This window comes from Heloderma suspectum, chromosome 2, assembly GCF_057233095.1.
Source record: "Heloderma suspectum isolate Gila_16-S chromosome 2, 16-S_ref, whole genome shotgun sequence".
NCBI classification, from domain to species: Eukaryota; Metazoa; Chordata; class Lepidosauria; order Squamata; family Helodermatidae; genus Heloderma; species Heloderma suspectum.
This window is the reverse complement of record NC_139459.1, coordinates 97,759,651-97,784,704: the sequence shown is the minus strand read 5'-3', so window position 1 is coordinate 97,784,704 and position 25,054 is coordinate 97,759,651. Positions and strand designations below refer to the sequence as shown.

General features: G+C 40.5%; 1 protein-coding gene across 3 annotated transcripts in view; it reads left to right on the top strand.

Annotated features, from left to right (window-relative positions):
• The window catches only part of VPS13A (vacuolar protein sorting 13 homolog A), a 254,743-nt gene that overhangs the window by 8,048 nt on the left and 221,641 nt on the right, over positions 1-25,054 (top strand). For all 3 annotated transcript variants that reach the window (XM_084834257.1, XM_084834259.1, XM_084834258.1), the window contains exons 2-8: positions 5,762-5,805; positions 7,288-7,330; positions 16,743-16,838; positions 18,250-18,351; positions 21,024-21,130; positions 22,644-22,703; positions 24,644-24,703. In XM_084834257.1, the coding sequence (XP_084690383.1) occupies positions 5,762-5,805; positions 7,288-7,330; positions 16,743-16,838; positions 18,250-18,351; positions 21,024-21,130; positions 22,644-22,703; positions 24,644-24,703 (512 nt within the window). The remainder of the gene's footprint in view (positions 1-5,761; positions 5,806-7,287; positions 7,331-16,742; positions 16,839-18,249; positions 18,352-21,023; positions 21,131-22,643; positions 22,704-24,643; positions 24,704-25,054) is intronic.

The window sequence follows — 25,054 nt, the reverse complement described above, 5'->3', positions numbered from 1 at the left end:
GGTTCTTCTTCACCATGAGCAGAATTCTGCGGTCATCCCCTTTAGTTGTCTTCCGTGGTCTTCCAGGCCTTTTGCTGTTGCTGAGCTTGTCAGTTAATTCCTTCTTTTTCAGGATGTTCCAAACTGTTGTATTGGCCACTCCCAGTGTTTTTGCTATCTCTCTGATGGGTTTATGTTGTTTCCTCAGCCTAATGATGGCCTCCTTCACTCTCATGGACACCTCTTTGGACCTCATGTTGGGGGTTCCAGTGAACAGCTACCAAATGCAAATGTAAGACTCAGAACCACCTCCAGGCCTTTCATCTGCTTGATTGCTCATGGGGTACCCAGGAAACAGGCCACACCTGGCCATGCAGTTGCTTTTCAGCCATTTGTTCCATTACTTATGAGCCACCAACGATGGGGGTGTGTGAATGCCACTGGCTGTCCTTCCTGAATGGTTAGTGCCCCACTTTTGTCAAGCCCCTTGAATTACAGCTGAAAGTCCTGACTTCGCTCCCATCTGGGTGTGTTTCCTTTCAACTTCAATGTGGTGGTATACAGAGGCCAACTGTCAAAACAATTATCCTTGTTCCAATATTTCTGGCCCTGACTGTAAATTTGTTTAAGATTATTTGTACATACCAGTTAGCCATTTTTACTGGGTTGGGGACAGGAGACATGGAAGGTCAGTTCACTTTCTCCTCTTCTAGAGGTGGCAGTGTCATTGATTATATATTGTTGTCACCTGGAGCAGTTCCCTATTTTAAGCACTTCTGTGTGAGGGATAAACCATAAAGCGATCACCAACCCTTGCTGATTGACTTGGATGTTAATACATCCATGTTGTTAAAGGAAAGGCAAATTCTTGTATATACGCAATTTGGTCAGCGTAGGCTGATATGGGACCTGAATGTTCAAAGTAGGTTAGGAAACTTACTTTTTAGTCCAGATATGATTGGTTGGAGGAAGGAGTTCCTGAAGAAGGACTCAGAGGTGTTGGATAACTATAATTATTTGATACAGAAGTTAAAGCCAGTATTAAGTGAACCTAGTAGTCTGGGGGGAATACAAGCTTGGTGCAGAATGGTTTGATAATGAATGTAGGAAAAAGAAACAAGAACTGAATAAGTATGCAAGGAAAATAAAACAAAATGGAAATTACTCTCTGATTTCCAAAATGGTGCAACAACGAAGAGAGTATAAACTATTAAAGAGGAAGAAAATGTGTTATTGTAAGCAACTTTGTTTACATAGTTTTTTTAAATTCAGATCCCACATTTCTTACTTTCTTCCTTGAAAATACTATTCCTTTTTAGTTGTGAGATCACTGTTTCTCTTCCTGGAGATACAGATTCTTCTACATAGTATGTCATACTCTTTAAGAACTGTTTCTTCCAATGCTATCCTGAGAAGGAAGCCTATTTTTGGCCAAAGCCCCACCTTCCCCAGACTCCTTCTCTCCAGGGTTCATGCTAGTTCAGGTTCATTTGAAGTGTGGCTGCTGCTGTTCTAATTATTACCCTTGTGGTATTCTAAATGCAATTGTAACAGAACAGGCATGTCTCCTTGAGGAGGTAAGGGAAAGTCAGAGCCATGACTCTCAATATTTTGCAGTATGTTGTGGCTGAACATAGAAATCCTTTCTGTTCCCTGACCTGTTCGGGTGTGATGTCTGGCTGTCCTTCTCATGTGCAAAAAACAGTAAAATTGGGTTTGGGTTCTTTTCCTGTGCAGTTTTAGGAAGATTGCTCCAGATGTTTAGTGTGGACATGTTGCAGAACTTAGTCTGGTGGCACCTTGCAGCACTTCAGACACTTTAGTCATATTAACTGACTTCTTCAGACATAGATGAGAATGACAAGGAGGCTTGGTTTGGTTAACACGATAATTGGCAGAGGATCTGAGGTCAGAACTTAGTGCAAAGGGTGTAAACAAGATACTGGCCTTAGTTATACATGCTCTGGTAACATCCAGACTAGGCTACTGCAATGCTGTCTACATAGGACTGCTGTTTAATGAAGTTTGTTAACTTCAGCTGGTGTAAAATTCAGCTGCTAGAATGCTTGTGGAGGGCTAGTTGGTTTGGTCATTTTTTTTTAACAATTATGACTCAGTTGCATTCGTTACACATTTATTTCCAGACTCAATTTAAAGTACTGGTACCAACCTTGAAAGTTCTGAACAGTTTGGGAGCACATTATTTGAAGGAATGCCCACACCCATATGAACCTGACTGAGCCCTAAGATCAGCTTCCAAGGTTATGCTTTCTCAGCCACCAGTGAGGTTGATCAGGATGTCATGTACCAGGGACAGGGACGTTTTAGTTATGGCCCCACACTTGTGGAATTCCCTCCTGCAAGACTCCACTTTGCCCCACTCATGTGGCCTTTAGGTGAACCCTAAAACTTGTTTTTATTCCACCAAGATTTTTATTGTTTTTATTGCTGGTCCCTATATATAATTTTATCTGCTATTTGTAGTCCATGGCCCTCCATTGTTGTATTTCTTTCACAATTGTTATTGTAAGTCACCTTGTAGGGGCTGACCCTCACAAAGGTGGGGGTAGAATAAATAATAATAATAATAATAATAATAATACCACTAAAATGGGTGCCAGGCTGTATAGAGAACCATTTGATTGGAATCAATACCAAATACGTTAAAAAAACAATCTTTGTGGCAATTTACATTGCCAATGACCCTAAGAAAAACCTCAGCTCCACTACTCTGCCACTACTGGCTGTTATCCAAGATCTGTACAATTTGGCTCCCGTTGACTTGAATTTTAGGTAGTGCTTTAGGTATGATCTCTATTTTCTCTAAATTAGAGAGCAACATTTTTCTGGTTTCTTCCGCTCTCTGCCTAACAGGGAACCTGTGTGTTCTGCTTAGTTCTGGAGATAGGTCCAAGTAATTGCCAGATTTTATATTTTGGAAAAAAAAGGGTATCAATCAAGATAGTTTCTTTGTCAAAGTAGCCATCCATGCAATCTGAAAGCTGTTTAGCACCTTGTGCAGGCAGTCTAATTAAGTGTACACAACTTCTCCAGCACTCCATCTTAAAGCTACAGACATTGTAACTTTTAACATCATCCCAGATTTTATCTCTTTTTCCCTTGTTTTGTTTAACATCTAGCCAGATGAAGAGTTCTGGAGAACTCAAAACGCTTGTTCACTCTTTTGTAACATTTTGGTTAGTCCTAATAAAGATACTGTCCTACTGTATATTTGGGGTTTTCATTTCAGTGAACTAACATGGCTACCTATGTGTTTTGTTTGGCTATTATCAAGAAAGTTATAAAACAGTTTGTCATGGGCAGTCCCATTCCCCCACACACCCTCAATATTGCCAGAATTGCAACTGATATTTTTGTTCTGTTTGTTTAAAAACAAACATTCCTGTGTTCTGTGGCTGTGTTTTTGTATGATGCACAATGGAAGGAAACCATTTGGATGACACACCATGGCGTGTTGTGGGTTATTTAACCCACAATGGGCTGCAGGCCAGGTTGTATATCCAACCCCCACTCAAGAATTCTTGTGTTGTGTGAATCTGGTGAGTGAGTTATGCAAGGATTAAACAACCCTTTCGTAACCCTGAAACAGACCATGGGTTATGCGAGGGTTGTTCAACCCTCGCATAACCCACGCTTTCTGGGTTCCCATGACACAACAAGCAGGGGTGTCATATTCAAAATACTGGGTGCATGTGCCGCAGCCTCACCGTGTATTAAATAACCCATGGTGGGCTGTTGTGTTGTGCTAACAGCCCCAATCTGTACTACGAAAACTCTAGTCTGTCAGTTTTTGGCCAGAAAGAAAACAGAGATTTGCACTGTAATTCTTTCCCTCCTTGATCTGATTTTCAGCTTATTGACTTCAGGAATGTGAACTCTTTTATCATCACCCCCAGGAAATTTCATATGGTAATGTTGGTGAACATCTTGTCCTTCCTACAGTGGGCAATCGGTTTGCCTCCATAGACCTGAAGAATACATATTTTCATGTTTCTATCTGGCAAGGTCATCGCCACTTCCTTTTCTTCATTGTAGGTATCCATTCCTTTAAGATCCAAGTTCTACTCTTCAAATTGGCCATGGTGCCAAGGGTATATACCAAATACATGGTGATATTGACTGCTCATATTTGCCTCCAAAGATTCATGGGGTTTCCTTATACTGATGACTGGTTACTGGTTGCCCCCTCTGCGGAGACCCTTACTAGTTATGTCCACTGTATCCATCATTTTCTGGCAGACCTGGGACGCCATATGACGTTATAGGTGGATGTACAAGCCAGGAATTACGTTGCTTTTAGTTGGCTGATCTCTTCATTATTGGATTGATAAATCCATCTCGCTTCCAATAAGTTATTTTGCTAATCACACTCATCTGTGTGATGCACAGAGACTATGAAGAAGGAAGACAGGTTGCTTACCTGTAATTGTTCTTCAAGTCATCATCTGTGCTTTCCCACAACCCATCCCCTTGCAGGTGTTGGCCCATTCTTGTGCTCATTACCTGTCCAATGCAGTGGTCCATCAGATGAGCAAGAAAAGCAGCAGCATTTCCCCCCCAAAGTTTCTCAGTTCTAGAACATTCCAAGTGAAGCTCTGTGCAGGTGCAAAACCCATATGTGTAAATACAGATATTCCCAGAATCATAGTTATAGTAAGCAACCTGTATTTAGTAAGTACTTTGAGTTACTTTTGTACGTACTTTGAGATTTGTTTAGGAAAACAATGCAAATGAAGGATCTAAGAATGAAGAATAAAAAAGCAATTTAACTAATAACCTTGACTTAGCCAAGTTTTAAATGCTGTTGGTTGGGGCAATATTTTACCTAAATTTTAGGAAGTAAAGAGCTTTGCTTTTTCTCAGTCACAAAGGCATTCATGACAGTCTGCTTGTATGGATGCATGGTCAGTTAGCATGACACACAATCTAATGATTTTTAGTAATACTGGACCATTATTATTAGCAAATGAAGACTTCTGAAATGCAGTGATTCTCATGTGGGCTGTCCCTTAGGTTTCTAGCAGTGGGCAGAAAGATTACCACTAATGAGAGCAAGAAAGGGAAATGATGTTCTAGAAATCCTATTGAAACAGACAAAGCTGCCAACAATAGTGTTTGATAGAATCAGGGCATAATCCTATGAATGTTAAAACAGAAAAAAAATTCCTAGAACTCCCAGCATTTCCTAGCCATAATGGGGAATGCGGGGAGTTGTACGACCCTTTTCTGTGTAAACATGCATAAGACTGCAGAGGTGAAGGTACTGAATATAGTGCAAAGTGACTGGGCGCCATCCTGAATATTCAAGCCACAGCTGTGGCTTGTCATGTCAGAACCCGAGCACCGTGGGTTATTGCGAGGGTTAAACAACCCTTGTTCAATACATGCTATGTTTTAGGGTTATGCCACAGCTTGGATATTCAAAAAGGCTCCCTGCCCATGCCACAACCCACCGTGGTTTAAATTATGCAAATGGACCCACTCTCTTAATATATTTCACAGGTACAAATGTTAGCATATGGCACAATCCTATACATGTCTACTTACAAGTACGTCCCATTGAGTTCAGTGGAGCTTACTCCCAGGTAAGTGGGTATGAGATTGCAGTCTGTGTGGAAGGTTAGACCTTTGACCTTAAGAAAGTGTCCACTGAAGACTGGTACATATACAGTGGAGAAAGATCATTTCGTGCTGTAAAATAACTTTGTAAAACAAGACCGTATTTCTCTAATTGCAATTTTAAATATTTTTTTCACAACAGGAGCTGTAGCACTTAAGAATCTTGAAATAAAAGAAAATGCATTGGTAAGTTCAGAGCAAGCAAAATAAACTACTGTTGCAATAGTTGGCTATAGTAAAAGAACTAACACAGTAAAAACTCTTTGAGCAAGTAATTTATGCATATAACTCAAAAACTCTTCAAGCTTGGGTCTTCCACTTAAAATTTGTCTACCTTTTGCACTGCTGCCTTAGCAAGTTGGATACTGTCATACTTATTCATGATTTAAATGGGTCTACTCTAACTAAAGTACTATTGATTTCAATTGGTCTCTTATAAATATGGCTAAGTCTGGATCCAATCCATTGTAAGTAATATATTTATATTTGTTTTAACCAGTAGAATCTAACAAAATGGGAACCACAAAGTAGGTCACTAAAAAGAGGAAAGCAATGGAATAGACAAAAAGGTATTTTGTTCCAAAGAGGTTTATTGTTACAACGCATCTCAGACCTCATATAGGTCTTTCTTAGAGAAATTCTGTATAGCCCAGTTTGTTAGTAAAAGAGACTGAAGAGCAAGCACTATCAAATTGGCTATACAGAATTTTCCTGGAGAAGGACCTATTTGCGGCCTGAAGTGCTTTTAAACAAAGGCATTTAGAAAAGCGGTTGAACAGAAATTCTCATAATTTTAAAAGTCAGCAAAAACAATATAACATGCATAGGATATAATATATAAAAGTGATCAATATACAAAAAAAATGAGACTGGAGAATCAGTGTAACACACAATCAGAATTTCAGACTATAAATAAATCACCCTCAAGCTTGCTGCTGCCTATTCTCATAATGACGTTAATTGCTAGCTGCCCTGAGAACCCATTGGGAGTGAAGAGTGAGATATAAATATGCTAATGAACGACAAACCATGATTTGTCATTACGTATGAATTGAGTCATTTTCTGGGGGGCATTATGACCCATTATTAAAACCTTTTGTTTCAGAATAATTAGTCAGTTTTCTACCTGGTAAAAAGTGTCAAGACTTTGTAATAAGCATCTTACACCTATTACCTTATGTGGAAGCAGGACCATGTTACAGATTTTCAGTTTACAATATTTAATGACAATTAAATCACTCCCTGATTCTGAAACAGTATTATTAATATAAAAATTAAAAAGAGAAGAGGCTAAATTGGTGTGTCCTACACTTAGGACACACCAAGTAAGTTAAATGGACTCTTAATACCAAACTAGATTCTCATAGAACCTAGAGAAGAGTGTCTTTACAAAGAAAAAAAAGTCTCTTATCAATATTGAGAGAACTTTTATCCCTGTTCAGTAAACCAAAGCATTTGAAAGACTAACAAAAGCTAAATATAACAGTTGTCTAGTGTTCTCTGAATATTATATTACCAAGGTGAGCCAAAATAAAGCCTTTTCTTTATATACTATTTATAAACTTTGGCTTGATAAGTGGTAAAATGTTCATGTGTATGTAAGGCTTGTACTGTTAAAATAAATCACTTTATTGCTGAAGTAACTTTTAAAAATGTTTATCTTTACAGTATCAGTTTGATGTACCATTTAAAGTTAAAACAGGGCATATTGGTAAGTGGAATTCTTTAGTCTCTTGCCACAATAAATAACTGTTACATTTAAAATTGTATTCCTAAAGGTTTGGTGCCTCTAGTTATGTTTTTATTATTCTGTTTTATTGTTCTGTATCTTATTGTAAATTGTTCTTTTTTTGGTAGAATGCAGAGTATAGTAGTCTTTGTTTTGATATACTTATGGTTGCAGAATTTACTGCTCAATTCTCCGCATTGAAGTGTGTATCAGGCATTTTTAGTTGTTTGGGTAGATTGATCTGTTTTTTTAAAAATGCCCCTAATTAATCAGGCAGCGGATTAAAAAATATGAATTGTTCTTAACATAAACTTTTTCAAAAACTGTAAATTCTAGATGCCATCTTAGAAGAAGCATTTCTTCTCCTCCGATACATGAAACAATATTCTAAGACAGTGCCTTCAACAGCATGCGCATGCATTATCTAACAATAAAGAGAACAAGCTATTTTCTTCAGAGTTACTGTTTTTTTCACATACACTTTATTTATTTATTTGTATCCAGCCTTTCTCCCAAGAAAAACAGCATTCAAGGTGGCTTACAATAATAAATAAAACTCAATAAAAAACAATAATAAATGCATTAAAACACAATTAAAACACAACAGTCCCCTTCATGGATCACTGCCTTGTTGTGGCGAAGGGGCTTGCGTAACTCAGTGAAGCCATAAGCTATGCCGTGCAGGGCCACCCAAGACGGACAGGTCATTGCAGAGAGTTCTGACAAAATGTGGTCCACTGGAGAAGGAAATGGCAACCCGCTCCAGTATTCTTGCCGAGAAAACCCCATGGAACGTATCACAAGTCTAAAAGATACAACACTGGAAGATGAGCCCCTCAGGTCGGAAGGTGTCCAATATACTACTGGGAAAGAGCAGAGGGAATTTCCAGGTAGCGCCAGAAAGAGGGAAGTGGCTGGGCCAAAGCCAAAAGGACACTCAGCTGTGGATGTGTCTGGTGGTGAAAAGAAAATCCGATGCTGAAGATCAATGAATCAAGGTAAGCTGGAGGTGGTCAAACATGAGATGGCAAGATTGAACATCGACATCTTGGGAATCAGCGAACTAAAATGGACAAGCATGGGCGAATTTAATTCAGGTGACCATCATATTTACTACTGTGGGCAAGAATCCCTTAGAAGAAATGGAGTAGCACACATAGTCAACAAAAGGGTGGGAAAAGCAGTATTGGGGTACAATCTCAAAAATGATAGAATGATCTCAGTACGAATCCAAGGGAAACCATTCAACATCACAGTAATTCAATTCTGTGCCCCAACCACTGATGCCGAAGAAGCTGAGGTTGATCGGTTTTATGAAGACCTACAACACCTTCTAGAACTAACACCAAAAAAAGATGTCCTCTTCATCATAGGGGATTGGAATGCTAAAGTAGGAAGTCAAGAAATCACCGAGATAACAGGCAAGCATGGCCTTGGTGTACAAAAGGAAGCAGGACAAAGGCTAATAGAGTTTTGCCAAGAGAACACACTGATCATAGCAAACACTCTTTTCCAACAGCACAAGAGGCAACTCTACACATGGACATCACCACATGGTCAATATCGAAATCAGATTTATTATGTCCTTTGCAGCCAAAGATGGAGAAGCTCTATACAGTCAGTAAAAACAAGACCTGGAGCTGACTGTGGCTCAGATCATGAGCTTCTTGTTGCAAAATTTCAGCTTAAATTGAAGAATGTAGGGAAAACCACTAAACCATTCAGGTATGACCTCAATCATATCCCTTATGAATATACAGTGGAGGTGAGGAATAGATTTAAGGGATTAGACCTGATAGACAGAGTGCCTGAGGAACTATGGACGGAGGTCCGTAACATTGTTCAGGAGGCAGCAACTAAATTCATCCCAAAGAAAAAGAAATGCAAGAAAGCCAAGTGGCTGTCTGATGAGGCTTTACAAGTAGCTGAGGAAAGAAGGGAAGTGAAAAGCAAGGGAGAAAGGGGACGATATACCCAACTGAATGTAGAGTTCCAGAGAATAGCAAGGAGAGACAAGAAGGCCTTCTTAAATGAACAATGCAAAGAAATCGAGGAAAACAACAGAATGGGAAAGACTAGAGATCTCTTCAAGAAAATCGGAGCTCTCAAGGGAGCGTTTTGTGCAAAGACGGGCATGATAAAGGACAAAGAAGGCAGGGACCTAACAGAAGCAGATGAGATTAAGAAGAGGTGGAAAGAATACACAGAAGAAGTATACAGGAAAGATCTTAACGTCCCTGATAGCCATGAGAGTGCGGTCACGGAACGTGAGCCGGACATCCTCGAGAGTGAAGTCAAGTGGGCCTTAGGAAGCATTATTAACAACAAAGCTAGCGGAGATGACAGTATTCCAGCTGAGCTATTTAAGATCCTAAAAGATGATGGTGTTAAGTGCTGCACTCAATATGCCAACAAATTTGGAACACTCAACAATGGTCACAAGACTGGAAAAGTCAGTTTACATTCCAATTCCAAAGAAGGGCAACGCCAAAGAGTGTTCAAACTACCGTACAGTTTCTCTCATTTCACATGCTAGCAAGGTGATGCTCAAAATCCTACAAGCTAGGCTTCAGCAGCATGTGAACCGAGAACTACCGGAAGTACAAGCTGGGTTTCGAAGAGGCAGAGGAACTAGAGATCAAATCGCCAACTTTCGCTGGATCATGGAGAAAGCAAGAGAATTCCAGAAAAGCATCTATTTCTGCTTCACTGACTACGCTAAAGCCTTTGATTGTGTGGATCACAACAAACTGTGGCAAATTCTTAAAGAGATGGGTGTACCAGACCACCTTACCTGTCTCCTGAGAAACCTGTATGAGGGTCAAGAAGCAACAGTAAGAACCGGTCATGGAACAACTGATTGGTTCAAAATTGGGAAAGGAGTACGACAAGGCTGCATATTGTCACCCTGCTTATTTAACTTACATGCAGAGTACATCATGTGAAATGCCGGGTTGGATGAATCACAGGTCAGAATTAAGATTGCCAGGAGAATTATCAACAACCTCAGATACGCAGACAGTACCACCCTAATGGCAGAAAGCAAAGAGGATCTAAAGAGCCTCTTGTTGAGGGTGAAAGAGGAGAGTGCAAAAGCTGGTTTGAAGCTCAACATTAAAAAAAACTAAGATCATGGCATCTGGCCATATCACTTCCTGGCATATAGAAGGGGAAGAAATGGAAGCAGTGACAGATGTTATTTTCTTGGGCTCCAAGATCACCGCAGACGGTGACTGTAGCCATGAAATTAAAAGACGCTTGCTCCTTGGGAGGAAAGCTATGGCAAACCTAGACATCATAGTAAGAAGCAGAGACATCACCTTGCCGTCATTTTCCCAGTAGCAATGTATGGCTGTGAGAGTTGAACTATAAGGAAGGCTGAGCGCCGAATAATCGATGCTTTCGAACTGTGGTGCTGGGGAAGACTCTTAAGAGTCCCCTGGACTGCAAGGAGGTCAAATCAGTCGATCCTAAAGGAAATCAACCCTGACTGCTCATTGGAAGGACAGATACTGAAGCTGAAGCTCAAATATTTTGGCCACCTAATGAGAAGAGAAAAGTCACTGGAAAATACCCTGATGCTGGGAAAGATTGAATGCAAAAGGAGAAGGGGACGGCAGAGGATGAGATGGCTAGATAGCATCACCGATGCAATGAATATGGACTTGAGCACACTCCGGGAGAGAGCGGAGGACAGGAAGGCCTGGCGTGCTATGGTCCATGGGGTCACGAAGAGTCAGACACGACTGAACAACAAAATACAACAGTAACAGAATAAAAGCAACATTCAATTCCACAGACCCACTTACACAGCAAAAACGTGCCTGAATAAAAAGGTCAATACCTATCAGTGGAAGGATAGCAGAGATGGAATGAACCTAGCCTCCCTTGGCGGGGAGTTCCACAGCCTGGGAGTAGCTGCCAAGAAGGCATTATTTCGCATCACCACCAAATGCGCCTCTGAAAGCAGTGGTCTCGAAAGAAGGGCCTCTCTCAAAGATCTTAAGACCCGGGCAAGCTTGTATGGGAGAAGGTGGTCTTTCAGGTAGCCTAGTTGCAAGCCATATAGGGTTTTATAGGTCATAATCAGAACTTTGAATTCTGCCCAGAGACAGACAGGTAGCAAGTGAAGCTGCTGTAAAAAGGGAATCATGTGCTCCCTGTAACCAGACCTGGTCAACATTCTGGCTGCAGCATTGTGGACCAGCTGGAGTTTCTGAACAGTTTTCAAAGGCAGTTCCATGTAGAGCACATTGCAGTAGTCCGAATGGGATGTAACTAAGGCATGTGTGACTGTGGCCAGATCAGACATCTCTAGCAATGGGTGCAGTTGGCACACTAGCCTGAGCTGCACAAACGTACTCTTAGGCACCGTTGAAACCTGGGCATCCAGGTTCAAGGTTGAGTCCAGCAGTATACCCAAACTGTGACCCTGAGTCTTCAGGGGGAGTGTATCCCCATCCTCCACAGGTTGAATCCCTATTCCCTGATCTGTCTTTTGACTAATGAGGAACATCTCTATCTTGTGTGATAGATTAAGCATCAGTTTGTTAGACGTCATCCCGTACATTACTGACATCAGGCACTGGTTTAGAACTAGAACAGCTTCTTTGGATTTGAATGGAAAGGAGAGATAGAGTTGGATATCATTAGTATACCGAACCCAAAAACTTTGGACAGTCTCTCCCAGCAGTTTAATGGATATGTCAAATAGTATGGGCGGGCTGGGGGGGAGATAGAATCCTGAGGGACACCATAGGCTAACAGCCATAGTGCCAAACAGGAATCCCCCAACATCACCTGCATAAGTGCCCACTTCTGACATATGCCTCAGAAGTATACCATGGTTGATGGTATTGAAAGCTGCTGAGAGGTCCAGCAGAACCAACACTTCCCCTATCTTCCCAGTGTAGATCTTCCACCAAGGCTACCAAAGCAGTCTCTGTCCCATAACCAGGCCTGAAACCAAATTGAAATGGATCTGGATAATCTTGTCTCATCCAGAAACTTCTGGAGCTGAGAAGTGACCACATGCTCCAACACCTTGCCCAAGAATGGAATATTGGAGACTGGCCAGAAATTATCCACTACAGTGGGTCTCAGGGAGGGTGAAAAAAAAATAAAAATAAACTTCTTACAACTGCCTCTTTTAGGCAAGATGGTTTCATACCTTGCTGTAAAGAGGCATTCACCACTACCCTTACCCAAGTCCCCCAAAGGCTGCTTTTATAAGCCAAGGAGGGCAAGGGCCCAGTACACAAGTGATAGGCCTCACTTCTCCAAGGATCCTGTCCACATCCTTTGGCTGTACAAACTGAAAACTATTATAACTGGACTAGCAGGATCCAAAATACATCCACCAGACCTGTTTTCAACTATGGCATCCAAGTTGGCATGGATATGATCAATTTTATCTGCAAAGTATTGGACAAATTGGTCACAGTGCGCTACTGAGTGGTCCACCTTTTCTTCCTGTAGACCTCTGACCACCTGGAAAAGCTCCTCTGGGCGACTCTCTGCAGATGCAGCGGTGGTGGTGAAGTGCAATTTCTTCATTGCCTTCATTGTCAGGGAGTAGGTTTTAAAGTGAGCTCTAGCCCGTGTTTGATTGGACTCATTCTGAGTTTTCTGCCAATCTGTCGCTCTTGTCGACATCCTTGTTTCATCACTCACAGTCCCTTGGAAAACCAGGGGGCCCACTTGGCTCCACTCCATGGGTGGAGCGATTGTGTCAGCTGCCATTCCAGAGATCAACCAGGGTTTCAACAGAATCGCCTGCCGTGGTGATAGGAAAATCCCCAAGAGCCACAAGAAAACCATCCAGATCTACCAGTCTCCTGGGGCAGACCATCTTAATCGGATTTGATTGCCTGAAACCCATAAGATCAATTTAGGCTGCAATCCTATATCTATTTACTTGGGAGTAAGCCCCATTGAAGATAGTAGGGTTTACTTCTGAGTAAATATCCATAGGATTACAGTGTAAGATTTATTTAGGGTGAAATCATATGCATGTTTAGACTGAAAAAAATCCTACAACTTCCCGTATTCCCTAGCCAGCATGGGGAATTTACACAGCAATCCTTATAGAGCAATCCTTTATAGAGCAATCCTTTGGTCCCTGGAAGACATCCCAGGAACCTTAGGATATAGTAGATTTCTCTTCCCGAGGTCATAGACACTGCTATGACTTCAGGAAAGGAAATCTGAATGAGGATTTTCCCACCTACCCCCCTTCCAGCCACCATGGTAAGCTCCGCTGCGGCTTGTCTTCCAGGATTGGTGTGATCTCAGAGAGAGTTGGTGAGGGTAGAAAGGGAGCATGCCAGTGGACAGAGAGAGGAGAAGCCAAGGATCCGCCAGACCCAAAGGCCGCTCAAGCCCTGGACCCACCTCCAGCACCGCGACTCCTCTAATAGGCTCTGAGATTGGAGACTTCTGTCTTTGGGGCAGCAATCCTGTAGGGGTGTGTCCTTAAGCTCTTTTATTTGTTGTGAACTAACAAATGCCTCATTTGTCTCCATTGTATTATGACTATAGGTTATCCAATGATTGAATAATCGTTTTTACTGAATACAAATATGTTTTTCATTGCTAGGCTATAAGGGACCCTTGTCTTGACAATTAATATATTTTGACAACTAATATACTAAAAAAAGATGTATAGAGACATGAAATGTTTCACACTTCGTTTAAAAATAGCTATTTTCCTTTTTCCAGACCTTTTTTCTCTCTGCAGTGTGCTACTTTCAGGGCAGCTTGCAATAAATGACTCATTGTAAATTAGTCTATAATTGGCAATTTACTAATAGCATCTATGTTTTCTCATTCTATTTAATCTGTCTTTGGTATATACCTTTTTATGGACTCCATAAAATTACTTGTATTCTGATCCAAATATCTAGATTGCTTGCTAAACCTTTTGTATTTTTCCCTTTCTTTTCTCTTTTGGTGCATTGTTAGTATTTATTACATGTTTGGAGTGACTTGTATCAGGTCTTGTTTGGTTTTCTAAATAATCAGAGCTGATTTGTCACAAGTATCATTAAAGTAGCTTTAGACTCTGGCATTTTTACCTTAAAAAAAAACTAATTAGAATTTGGAACATAGATCTCTTTAGAGTTCTGGCTATGATATCCAGATCCTGTGGTGATCCATATCTTGTAACCACAACGACGGGATGACACAACCACCAAGAAGGGATTAGAACAGAATACAACTTGATATGCTACAGCTTATGTACATTGGCAATGCACAGGCATGGACTGAAAGTCTGGTAGCCCAGTGGCTGACAGAAGCACCATCCCACCTGCTAGGTGAAGTGGGATGGATAAAGGCAGCAGATGATGTGAACTATTTGTGGTCTCCCACAACCACACACCAGGGGGCAGAGATGATACACCAGTGACCAGAAGTGATCAGGTTTGTGCATCCTATGTCCTGACCCCCAGGAGCCCTTAAGGGTGTGTGAAGGAACTGAACCTTGTATACCCCATGAAAATATGGTTCCTACCAACAACCAGATGCCACTTGTTTCCTGAACAGCATTTTGAACTGTGAAAGGATGTGCTATCCCTAGGAATAGTAGTGTTAACAAATAGACCTCATTGTTTATCTGGTAGTGCCTCTTCTGTTGGCCTTGTCATGAAAGCCTGCTAACGTTCGGCACTTAATTGGCACTGAGGACTGGGTTTAACATCAGGAGGTAATACTGTAATATAAAGGTGAGCAGTTGCTGCCATGATCTTAGATTGATATAAACTTCAGCTGACTTCCGGTGAGTGAAAATCCACTGCTTGATGGGAATTCAGAATCTAGGAATGTGGAGTTTGGAATTGCTGTTTCTGTGGCAACTGCTACAACCTGCCTCAAGTAAAGAAATGTTGTTTCATGTATTATTTTTGGCTTTAAAAAAAGTGTTACATGTTTTATTAACTATGAAGCAAAAAGTTGTGTAACTTGGAAAGTTGTTTTCTGTGGTTTTGTGATATAATGAGATAACATGCCTGCATGAAATGCCTAATACTTCATTTTCATCTCTTTTCACTGAGATATTCTGAGGAAAGGTCACTAAGCTAGCTTTATCTGTAAAATCTGAAGTCTCTGTTTATTTAGCCTTCTCTACAGAAGGAACTGTTTGGCCACGTTCACACAACACAACAATCCATCCTGTGAATAAGCTACACAGTGTGGATTATTTTTGGAACAACCCATGGTGTGCCTGACAGACAGTCAGGCTCACCATGGGTTGTTCTCCCCCTCAGTCCTCCACCCGGTATCCCAGTGTCCTTTCTGGCAGAACCTATCTTGTCTGCCTGTCCCATCCCCCTCCCTGCTCCGATCATGACCCCTTTTCGTTCTCCAGTTTTTTATAAACATTTTTTTTGGCCCCAGACATATATACAAATAGGGCTGTAATATTTTTTATTTTAATTTTTTCGGCTCCAGGAATTTGCGGAAATATGTTCATATTTTTTAAGTCCATTTTTCAGAGTTGTGCAAGTGCACGCTTGCAGCTGTCAGATATGTGTACTCTTGTCTCGGCAATACCCTTGTATGTTTCAGCTGTCAAAGGGAACAAAGTGCAGTATGAAGCATACAGGAAATTGACAAGATAAGACTGTGTATGGGCTAATTTGTGCACGGTTTGACAGTGATAGGTCGGGAAAGCGGACAAGATTGCCCACTTACCAAAGTGATCCTCAAGGTTTTAAGTGTTGAACTGACACTTGTGGGTGCCCTGCTTCCATTCCACACCTTCCCGAGTCTCTTTTAAGAGAGATCTAGTGTCCCCGCCTGGTTTTTGTGGCTCCCATTCATAGTAACCATGGCAATAACTGCTCCGAATGTGTGTGTGTTTCACTGTTTTTAAAAGTGGAAATAGGTGCAGGAGCTCTAGTCATGGTACATGGGGAGAGTTTTTAACCTTTTCTTCCCCCATGGAAGTCCTGTTGAAAATCATCCTACCCCCCACCCCCAGCTGCTATTAGTTCCAGAAGTGAAGCTCCCATTGATACTAATAGTTCCTTTCAGGGTGGGTGGGTTTACCAGGAACATAGTGGGATATCAAAGGGCTCATTGCCTGTGTGCTGTGATCCTAATCTGATAGGGCTCCCTCCAGGTACTCTTTCAATTTGGGCGGGGGGGAGTGTAACTTCAACTGTTACATGTACTTTATGTTATGTTTACTTTGACACTGATTGTGGTGAAAGCCCCATAGGAATAGTAGACTGGTATACGTCTTGTTATTGGAATGTATATTTTGGAAATCTTGCATTTCAGTAGAAAATCGTTATGAAAGAACAAAATTAAACGCTTTTTAACAAATATGATGAAACTCTTTGTTGTTGCAGATATTTTCAAACATAATAGACATACATATTCCTGTTTATAGGTCAGCTGAATTTGCAAATTCCATGGAAAAATCTTTATACTCAACCAGTTGAAGCTGTATTAGATGAAGTTTACTTGCTTATCGTACCTACAGCCAGTAAGTTTATTAAATTGATAGAATTGTTTGTTTAATGTAGTTCTGTAAATAATATATCTGGCACAATTTCTGTTTTTTTTTTTTTTAATCATACAGTAGTTTTGGGCATTATGATCTATTATCAGATATTAACAACTTTTGTAATAAAACTTTCTGAGTCAAAAAAAACACTGTCAGACTCCTCAAGTTAAGAATAGCTAAACAAAAGTAAATCATTTGGCTAGCAGTATTCACAATTGTTCAGCATCTATTTTGGTTGGCAAGAAAGAGGTGGACACTGCTTTGGGTTTAAAAATTTGGGTTTAAAAATATTGATTGATTGCATTCATTAAATGATCAACAGGGATCAGTGCATATGTTTGATTCGGGGGAGAACTCTCTCCCCCCCCCTTCTTGATTTTACATGAGGAACTAGTCTGGCTGACCAGCCACGATTTTACCTTGGGTACCATGGCTCAAGCATGAGCTGTCTGGTTATGGTGAAGCCTTATGTGTAGCCATAGGGCTAGGCAAAGAGCAGATCCCATCCAGCCGTGCTATGTGGTCCTTATCCCTGCCATTCTGTATGATTACAGGAGCTGCCCCAGATCTGGGAAGCTCCCTCTGTGTCCTTGCTAGCATTAAGACTGGTTTGGACCTCCTGCTACTTATGTGACTTACTTCCACCCTCCTACCTAACATAGGAAAGGATCAGCTCAGCTTGATTCTCTCATTCCTCCACTAGCCTACATATGACAGTTAAAATCCCATTAGAGAGATTCATGAGGTAGAGTTCACATTCCTTTGAAAGAAGAGATATGTGTCCTGTGAAATTGTAGGTTGTCTTAAGCCTACCACCTTACAATCACAGTGGTGTCACAATTAGTGTTTTGTTGAGCCCTATTTATGGCTGCATCCCTGCCACTCATCTCCCTTGTCTGAATTCTCCACTTCCCCTCCTGTTATAGTTGATAAGGCTGTGGGCATTTCAGAACTTGTTTCTGATCCCTTAACGCCAGGCAGTTATGTCTGTGGGGTTTGGGAAAAGATGGTATCACTCCAACAATTTCTTATCTATCAGTCTTTGTTCGCACAGTAATTTTGTAGGAATGATATCTCTAAGTAGCGTTTCCAAAGCCAGTATTCCTCATTAATTTAATTTGACCATAAATGGGGAAAAAGGTTTATGCTTTATTCTTGAAAGAAGAGGAACAGGAGGCTTTCAGTAAATTTTCTATTACTGCTAGTATGTGCGCCTAAAACACAAACTCAGGCTAGTACAAAGTATAGGTACTTTGTATTTATGCCTTAAATCTTTCTGCTTTTATAGGATGTAAGAGTTTGACTCACTAAATATATCCTCTATTTCATCACAGCTTGTCTTTAGTGTAGTCTCCAGAATGTGACATACTAAATTAATCCATTTTGTCAGGTATTAAATATGATGCTGAAAAAGAAGAAAAACAGCAATTGGAAGCAAAGCAGAGGGAACTGCAGAGAATAGAAGATGCAAAACAGAAGGTTGCTGATATCGGTAAAGTAAAATGAAATATCCATTATAGTTGTTGGAGTAGAAGTGACAAAATCACTTAAGAGTGCAGTTCTAGGCATATTTAGTCAGGATACACAGCCCTGTTGAGTTCAATTGGACTTACTTCCAAGTAAGTATATTTAGGATTGCAGTCTCAGTTTAGAAGCAGTTAAAGCAAAAAAGTGACTAGATGTGGGAGAGGGCAATATATAAAACTTGTATTAAAACAAGTGAAAAAATGCAAGTCCCTGAACCTTTCGCTGTGTATACTGGGATATTAGTCCCATTGAAATTGGTGTGATTTACTTTTGAGTAAATGAGCTGAGGATTCAGTTGTTTTTATTAGGTTTTAGATAATGAATTTTAAAAGGCTATCTTGAAAGAGCTGAAGACTATAGCTAATGTTTTGTGAATAGTTCAATTTTATCTTTTATTTTTTATTTTAAAATTTTCTTTACTGTTCTTCAGCATAGCTTACAAAAACAGGATAAAATACAAATAAAACATTAACAACATATTTTTTAAAAAAATTATTAGTATGTGATAAATTAAAAAAGAAAATAAAGTATTTGCCTGGTGCCAAAAAGATAATAATGTTTGGTGTCAAGCAAGCCTCTTAGGGGAGGGCATTCTACATATGGGGTGCCACCACTGAGAAGGCTTTCTCTCTGGTCACCACCTGCCTTACCTCAGATGACAGGGGGACCTGGAGGAGAGCCTCCAAAGATGACTTCTTTGAGGCAAGTTGATATGGGAACAGACATTCCTTCAAGGTACTTGATTTCTAAGCCACACAGGGCATTAAAGGTAAGTACCAACACTTCGAATTTTGCTCAGAAAGGGACCAGAAGTTAGTGAAGTTCCTTCAATAATGGCAGGATACATTCCCACTGACCAGTCCCAGTCCGCAGTATTTTGAGCTAACTGAAGTTTCTTCAAATGCAGCCCTAGGTACAACATACTATAGCAGTAAATTCTAGATGTTACTAGAGCATGGATGACTGACTAGTCTAAACTGATGAAAGGCACTCAGCTTAGACCTGAGACTCCTATGACAAAGCTGGATCCAGGAGAACCTCCAGGCTATGAACTTGATCTTTCAGGAGGAGTGCAGCCCCATGCAGAAAAGGTTGAGTGTCATCTTTCTGAACAGATAAATCACCTTCCCACAGAACTTCTGTCTTTTCAGGATTGAGTTCCAGTTTAAAGGCCTTCATCCAGACTATTGCTGATTCTCAGCGCTGGTTCAGCACTTCCATTGTCTCACCAGAATAATTCATTCATCAGAGAGAGGGAGAGAGAGAGAGAAGATGGACAGACAGTTGGGTGTCATCACTTTACTGATGGTTGCCTCATTTCAAATTCCTCCATGGCCTCTCGCAGGAGTTTCATGTAAATGTTATAATGCATGTGGGACAAGATAGAACCCTGTGGGAACCCATAGCATAAATGCTATGGGGCTGAGCAGTAATGCCCCAGGACCACCTTCTGGAATTGGCCCTTGGTAGGAGCAGAACCACCATATCACTGTGCCTCCAACTCCCAACCCAAAGAGCCTGTTCAGAAGGATACTAAGGGCAATGGTATCAAAATCTTTTGAGAGGTCCAGGAGAGTTACCAGGATTGCACTTCTTGTGTTCCAGCATAGGTCATTCATAAGGACGACCAAGGCAGTTTCTGTATCAAAGACAGGCCTGAAACTAGATTGAAATCTGTTCAGAATATCAGCCTACAAGAATCATTGGAGTTGCACAGCCACTACTTATGTTTGGGACTATTTGTAACTTAGTTGTGATTTATTTTTTTATATTTTGAGACTTCACTTATGCAACGTTATTTTACAATTGTGGTACCATGGTATTGCTAAAGATAAATGTGCTGTGGTTTGGCCACTCCTTCGCTAAATTATTCAGAATGCTATCAGGTAGACTGGTTTCCCACTTGGTGAATTATTTAGGCAACCATAATATGATCTCAAATAGATTTGTAATACTCACATAGAACCTGTCAATTTGATGAGCATATTTCTCTCTCTGCATTAAATCAGCCTTTGGTGATGTTTTTGTGATACTGTCAGGCGGAGTGGGTACAGGTTGAGGATGTGTATGCTATGGAGCAGCTCTGTAGCATAGACCCCTGTCTGTACAGTCTTGGGTCATTGCCAGGCTACCACCCCTCTGATCTAAACATGGGAAGAGGGAGTGGGGGGAGGCTGGTACTGCATGGCTGTCCATCTTTCTGTTTGGTACAGAGGTAGCCTGGCATCTTTGCTGGACCATGACCACTCTGGGCCAAGTGGGGGAGGTGTTGGGGAAAGCATGCTTTTTCTTCCTGGTAGGGGTGGAACCCAGCAATACCAAGTCCAGCTCTACCATATTTGCTTTCATATGCAATTTTTAACATGTACTTAGTCTTATACCTGTTATAAATTGGAATTGCTTTTCACTAGGTGAGCTGTTCAGCAGTGTGTTTCTAAACTGAGAAGTGGCATACCACTTAGAACATGGGGAACACCATGCAGAGCAAAAGAATCCCAAATTGCATGTATGCTTTAGTGTCTTCATATTGCTTATACTTGGTCTCTGGTTAAAAAATATAGAATTAACTTGCTACACTTCATTAGCCAGCCCCCATCAGTGCTTAATAATGTTAGGTATTCATTCACTTTCATTTAGATAAACAAGAAGAGAAGCAAGACACTTTCATAGAAAAGCTAATTACTCAGGTCATCAGAAATCTTCAGCTGAAAATTTCCAACATCCATATTCGATATGAGGATGATGTAAGTATTTGTGCATGGAATTTATGTATAAAGAGTTCAAATTGCAAATACACATAATTTTTGTATACAGAGTTTCCACTTTACAAGGAAGCTGTAAACATTACTGCAGTGATTCAGATCGTAAGATCTTTATGCATTTGCCTGTTGTGTGACTGCAGTTTGGAACTGTCTGAGGAAAGACATGATTTGCTGGTCTGATTTGTCAGTAGTCTATTAAATCTTCTAAAAAACCAAACAAGGGGCAGTATCCAATGTTAGTCCTATGTAGAGTAGATCTATTGAAATGAATGAGACTTAAGTTAGTCACAGTGTTAGTCCTTTATGTAGAACTAACATTGGATACTACCCAGTAACCTTTATGCTTTAGAACCTTTTGGGGAGATAAAGCATGAATCCACTCTTCTTTCAGATCCAGTGATTTAAGGAACTTAATATTACTTATTTCCACATAATTTCTACCAAGCACTATATCCAGATCAAAATAAACACTGCCCTGTTCTCAGATTTACAGTTTTAAAGGAAAGACACACAAAGAAATGGTAGTGGAAGGCAAAGATCTTGGAAGGAGACCAGCTTGGCAAGCATGCCCCTGCCAAATGAAGTGAGGCAGGTGTCTGCTAAGGGCCCTTTTGGCTGTGGAATGCCCCTGCATTGAAGCTTACCTGACACCTATGCTGTGGTCATTTTGGTGCCAGATGAAGACCTTTTTGTTCTCTCAGGCATTCTACTTTGTCGGTTTTTATTGTTGTAAATCTCTTATTCTATTTTTAGATCTTTGCATTGCTGCTGATTTTTACTTTTACGTTTTACTTTGGTTTTATGTTTTAAACTTTAAAAAGTTTTATACTGTGTTTTCTCATGTTGTTGTATTCTATGGTTTTAACTGTTGTGAAGCGCCCAGATAACTTTGGCTATTGGGTGGTATAAAAATGTAATAGTTCAGTTCTAGTTAAGGCCAGGCTGGTCTTCCCTAGCTGGGATGGAGATAGTGCCGTCATCCAGCAACACTTGATCCTCTGCAAGGGCCAGAATGCCCTTTCCCTTGATTCTGCAGTAACAAGTTGCAGCAGCTTTTCTGGGAGGAATGAGTAATCAAGATGCATGTAGTTTATCTTCTGGCTAAGACCAGGCTGAGCTTCCAGTTTTCAGCTTTTACCTGTTTTTCCCTCTTGGATATACATCTTCTTGTTTTTAAACCTAATTCAATTGCTTTTTTTTTTTTTTTGCATTTCAGTGACCACAACTTCACTGATGCCAAACTGTTTTAAACCAAAATAAAAAATATGAAAGCAAGGACATGCTAAATTAATTTTAAGAGATAGTTATACCAATTTACCTCCTCTTGTAAGGTAATTTACAAAATAATGCTGAATGTACAGACATGGTCAAGAGAGGTCTGGTTTGTTTGGTTGTTAGGCAGATCACTTTAAAACTGGTGATGGTATATCTTCTACATGTTGCAAATTGTCTGTTCAGGTTGAATAATGTTTTTGGTTTATGTTTTCTTTTTTAGATCACAAATAAAGATATTCCACTGTCATTTGGTGTGTCACTTCAGAATCTAAGTTTACAGGTACTAATGCATCACTCTATTTTTAATTTTAAAAAATCATGTTCTGTATTCAAATACTGATTTTTCAGGCTGCTGTTGTTGAAGTCTGTCAAAACTCCTATGGTTCTCGAGAACCACATCTGAGACTGCCTTAGCTAGTTTGGTCAGGGAGGCCATTGGACAGCAAGGTGGGTGGTACACGAGTAGCAGCCCCAGTCTGTCTCTTTGGCCCAACACAAGGTACAGGCCCTCATAGTCCATCCCATGGTGGAGAGGTTTTCTGGTGAGTAAGATGGAGTTTCTGTGGATCACAGTAACTTATTTAGTTGGCACTTTAACAGCAACTTACCTAATGTCATTGGTTTTTGAGCCACTATACAAACCAAACCTCCGTTTCAAAATGTGTACTTTTCTGAATTTTACAGTGCAATTCTCCATTTTAAAAAAAGTGTATGTTGGAGTAAAGTGCATACAAAACTGTGTATATTACTGAAAATAAATGCATTATGTTAGGAAAAATGAGTACAAAAATGCATGCGTTTAAAGAAAGGCACACAAGAATGCATACACATTTTCATGAGAACTTTTAAAAAGAATTCACAAAGTTTAAGACAGATTGAACCCAAGGTTGAAAAAAAGAGAAACTGAGAGAAACCAAAATGTACAGATTCATCCATCCTGAAGTGAAACTGCCTGGGCATAAGTAACAGTCATTTGGCAGGCAGAAAAACAGATGTTAAATCCAGTCAGCTCAGTCATGGCCACTAAAATCCAGTATTAACTGAGAAAAAGTATTGCATCAAAAAGCAAAACAAGTCCAGGTCTGGCATTTGGCAGGGAGATTATTTTACAGTTATTGGGCATTAGGTGAGATCCTCCCTTTGCACCTTTGCTGTCTGAGCATGGCATGCAGATGGCTTTTGGGACTGAGCCTTCCAGACAATACAAATCCATATTTTACTTTCAGAGCTAAAATAGTGTTAGTCTAGCACAATATTCTTATTCCATGCAGTGGATGAAAGACAGCTGTGCAGCAAGATAGCTCTGCAGACTGTACACAACCTAGAACTCTTTTTATTTGTTTGTTTGCTTGTTTAAAGGAAGAACAGTTAAAGGTGCAATCCTATGGCCACTTTACAGCAGCTAGATGGCCATAGGATTGTTCGATTTCCGGGAACTGACCTTGGAGCCTCCGAGGTTGGTTCCTGGAGATCCTCCTCCCCACCCCTCCCCGACCACCATGTAGGCAGTGTGGATTGTCCCCGTGCTCCATGCTCATAAGAGCAGCATAGAGTGGGGCAAAAGGGGGTGTTCCCGGGGCGGGGAGTGCGGAAGTGCCAGTACAATGCTTTCTACGCATCGTCCGGCCTCCCTACCCTGCGCTCCGATGTCCTGTGGCTAGACGGCCGAAATCAGCTGTCTAGCCACAAATGCAAGGGTGGCTGCAGCGTGGAGAAGAAGATCTTCCTCTTGTGCGTTGGATAGGTAGTCGCCTCCAAGTTCAGAGGCAGCTGCCTCTTCACATTGGATTGCTCTCTAAAATAGTTCACAAAATGTTGGGGCACTGTGGCAGGAGAGCAGCCTTATTTGGTCTAGGAGGAGACGGAGAACGAATACTGTTCTTGCCAGGTATTTCACAGACAGAAATAGGCGCAAGTGACACTTGTGCAATCATAGAATCATAGAATAGTAGGGTTGGAAGGGGCCTATAAGACCATTGAGTCCAATCTCCCAATCATAGAATATGTTGTTCTTTAAACTATAAGGAATGTGCTGGCTGACAGGACAGGAGGGCAGGTTGCATTTTCCCAGACATACAGTATTCTGGGTTATTGCTGGGAAGATTCTCAAGCTCAGTTGATCTTTGTACAGTTTTGTGCCATATGGTTTTATTATGTATTTATACAAAAATTAAATCCTTGTAGAGCGTATTTCGGAATTACTTCTTGTTTGTTTTCTAGACTTCAGATCAAAATTGGAATCCATCTATACAAGATGCAACTGCTAAATTGTTTTATAAGGTAACGTCGTAGGTTGGAATGATGTCAGTATAAACATCTGTTTGGAATGTAATATAAGTTTCAATATACACATTGAAGATCTTACAAATTTAAAATCGGTTGCCATGTAGCAAATCATTCTTGGTTGCAACATAACACTCGACAATATCAAACATCCATTTAAATGTTATTGTTTTGTACATCTGTTGTCCATTATTGTGTAATGCTAAAATTTGATGTGTCCTGATTTTTTACTTCTCAAAGCCATTTCCGAAAAACTGAACAGCTTTGGATTATGAAATATTTTCTTTTGGAATTTAAGACAACATATTTACATAGTTTTACCCCCCCAAAATGATTTCTGTATGTAAT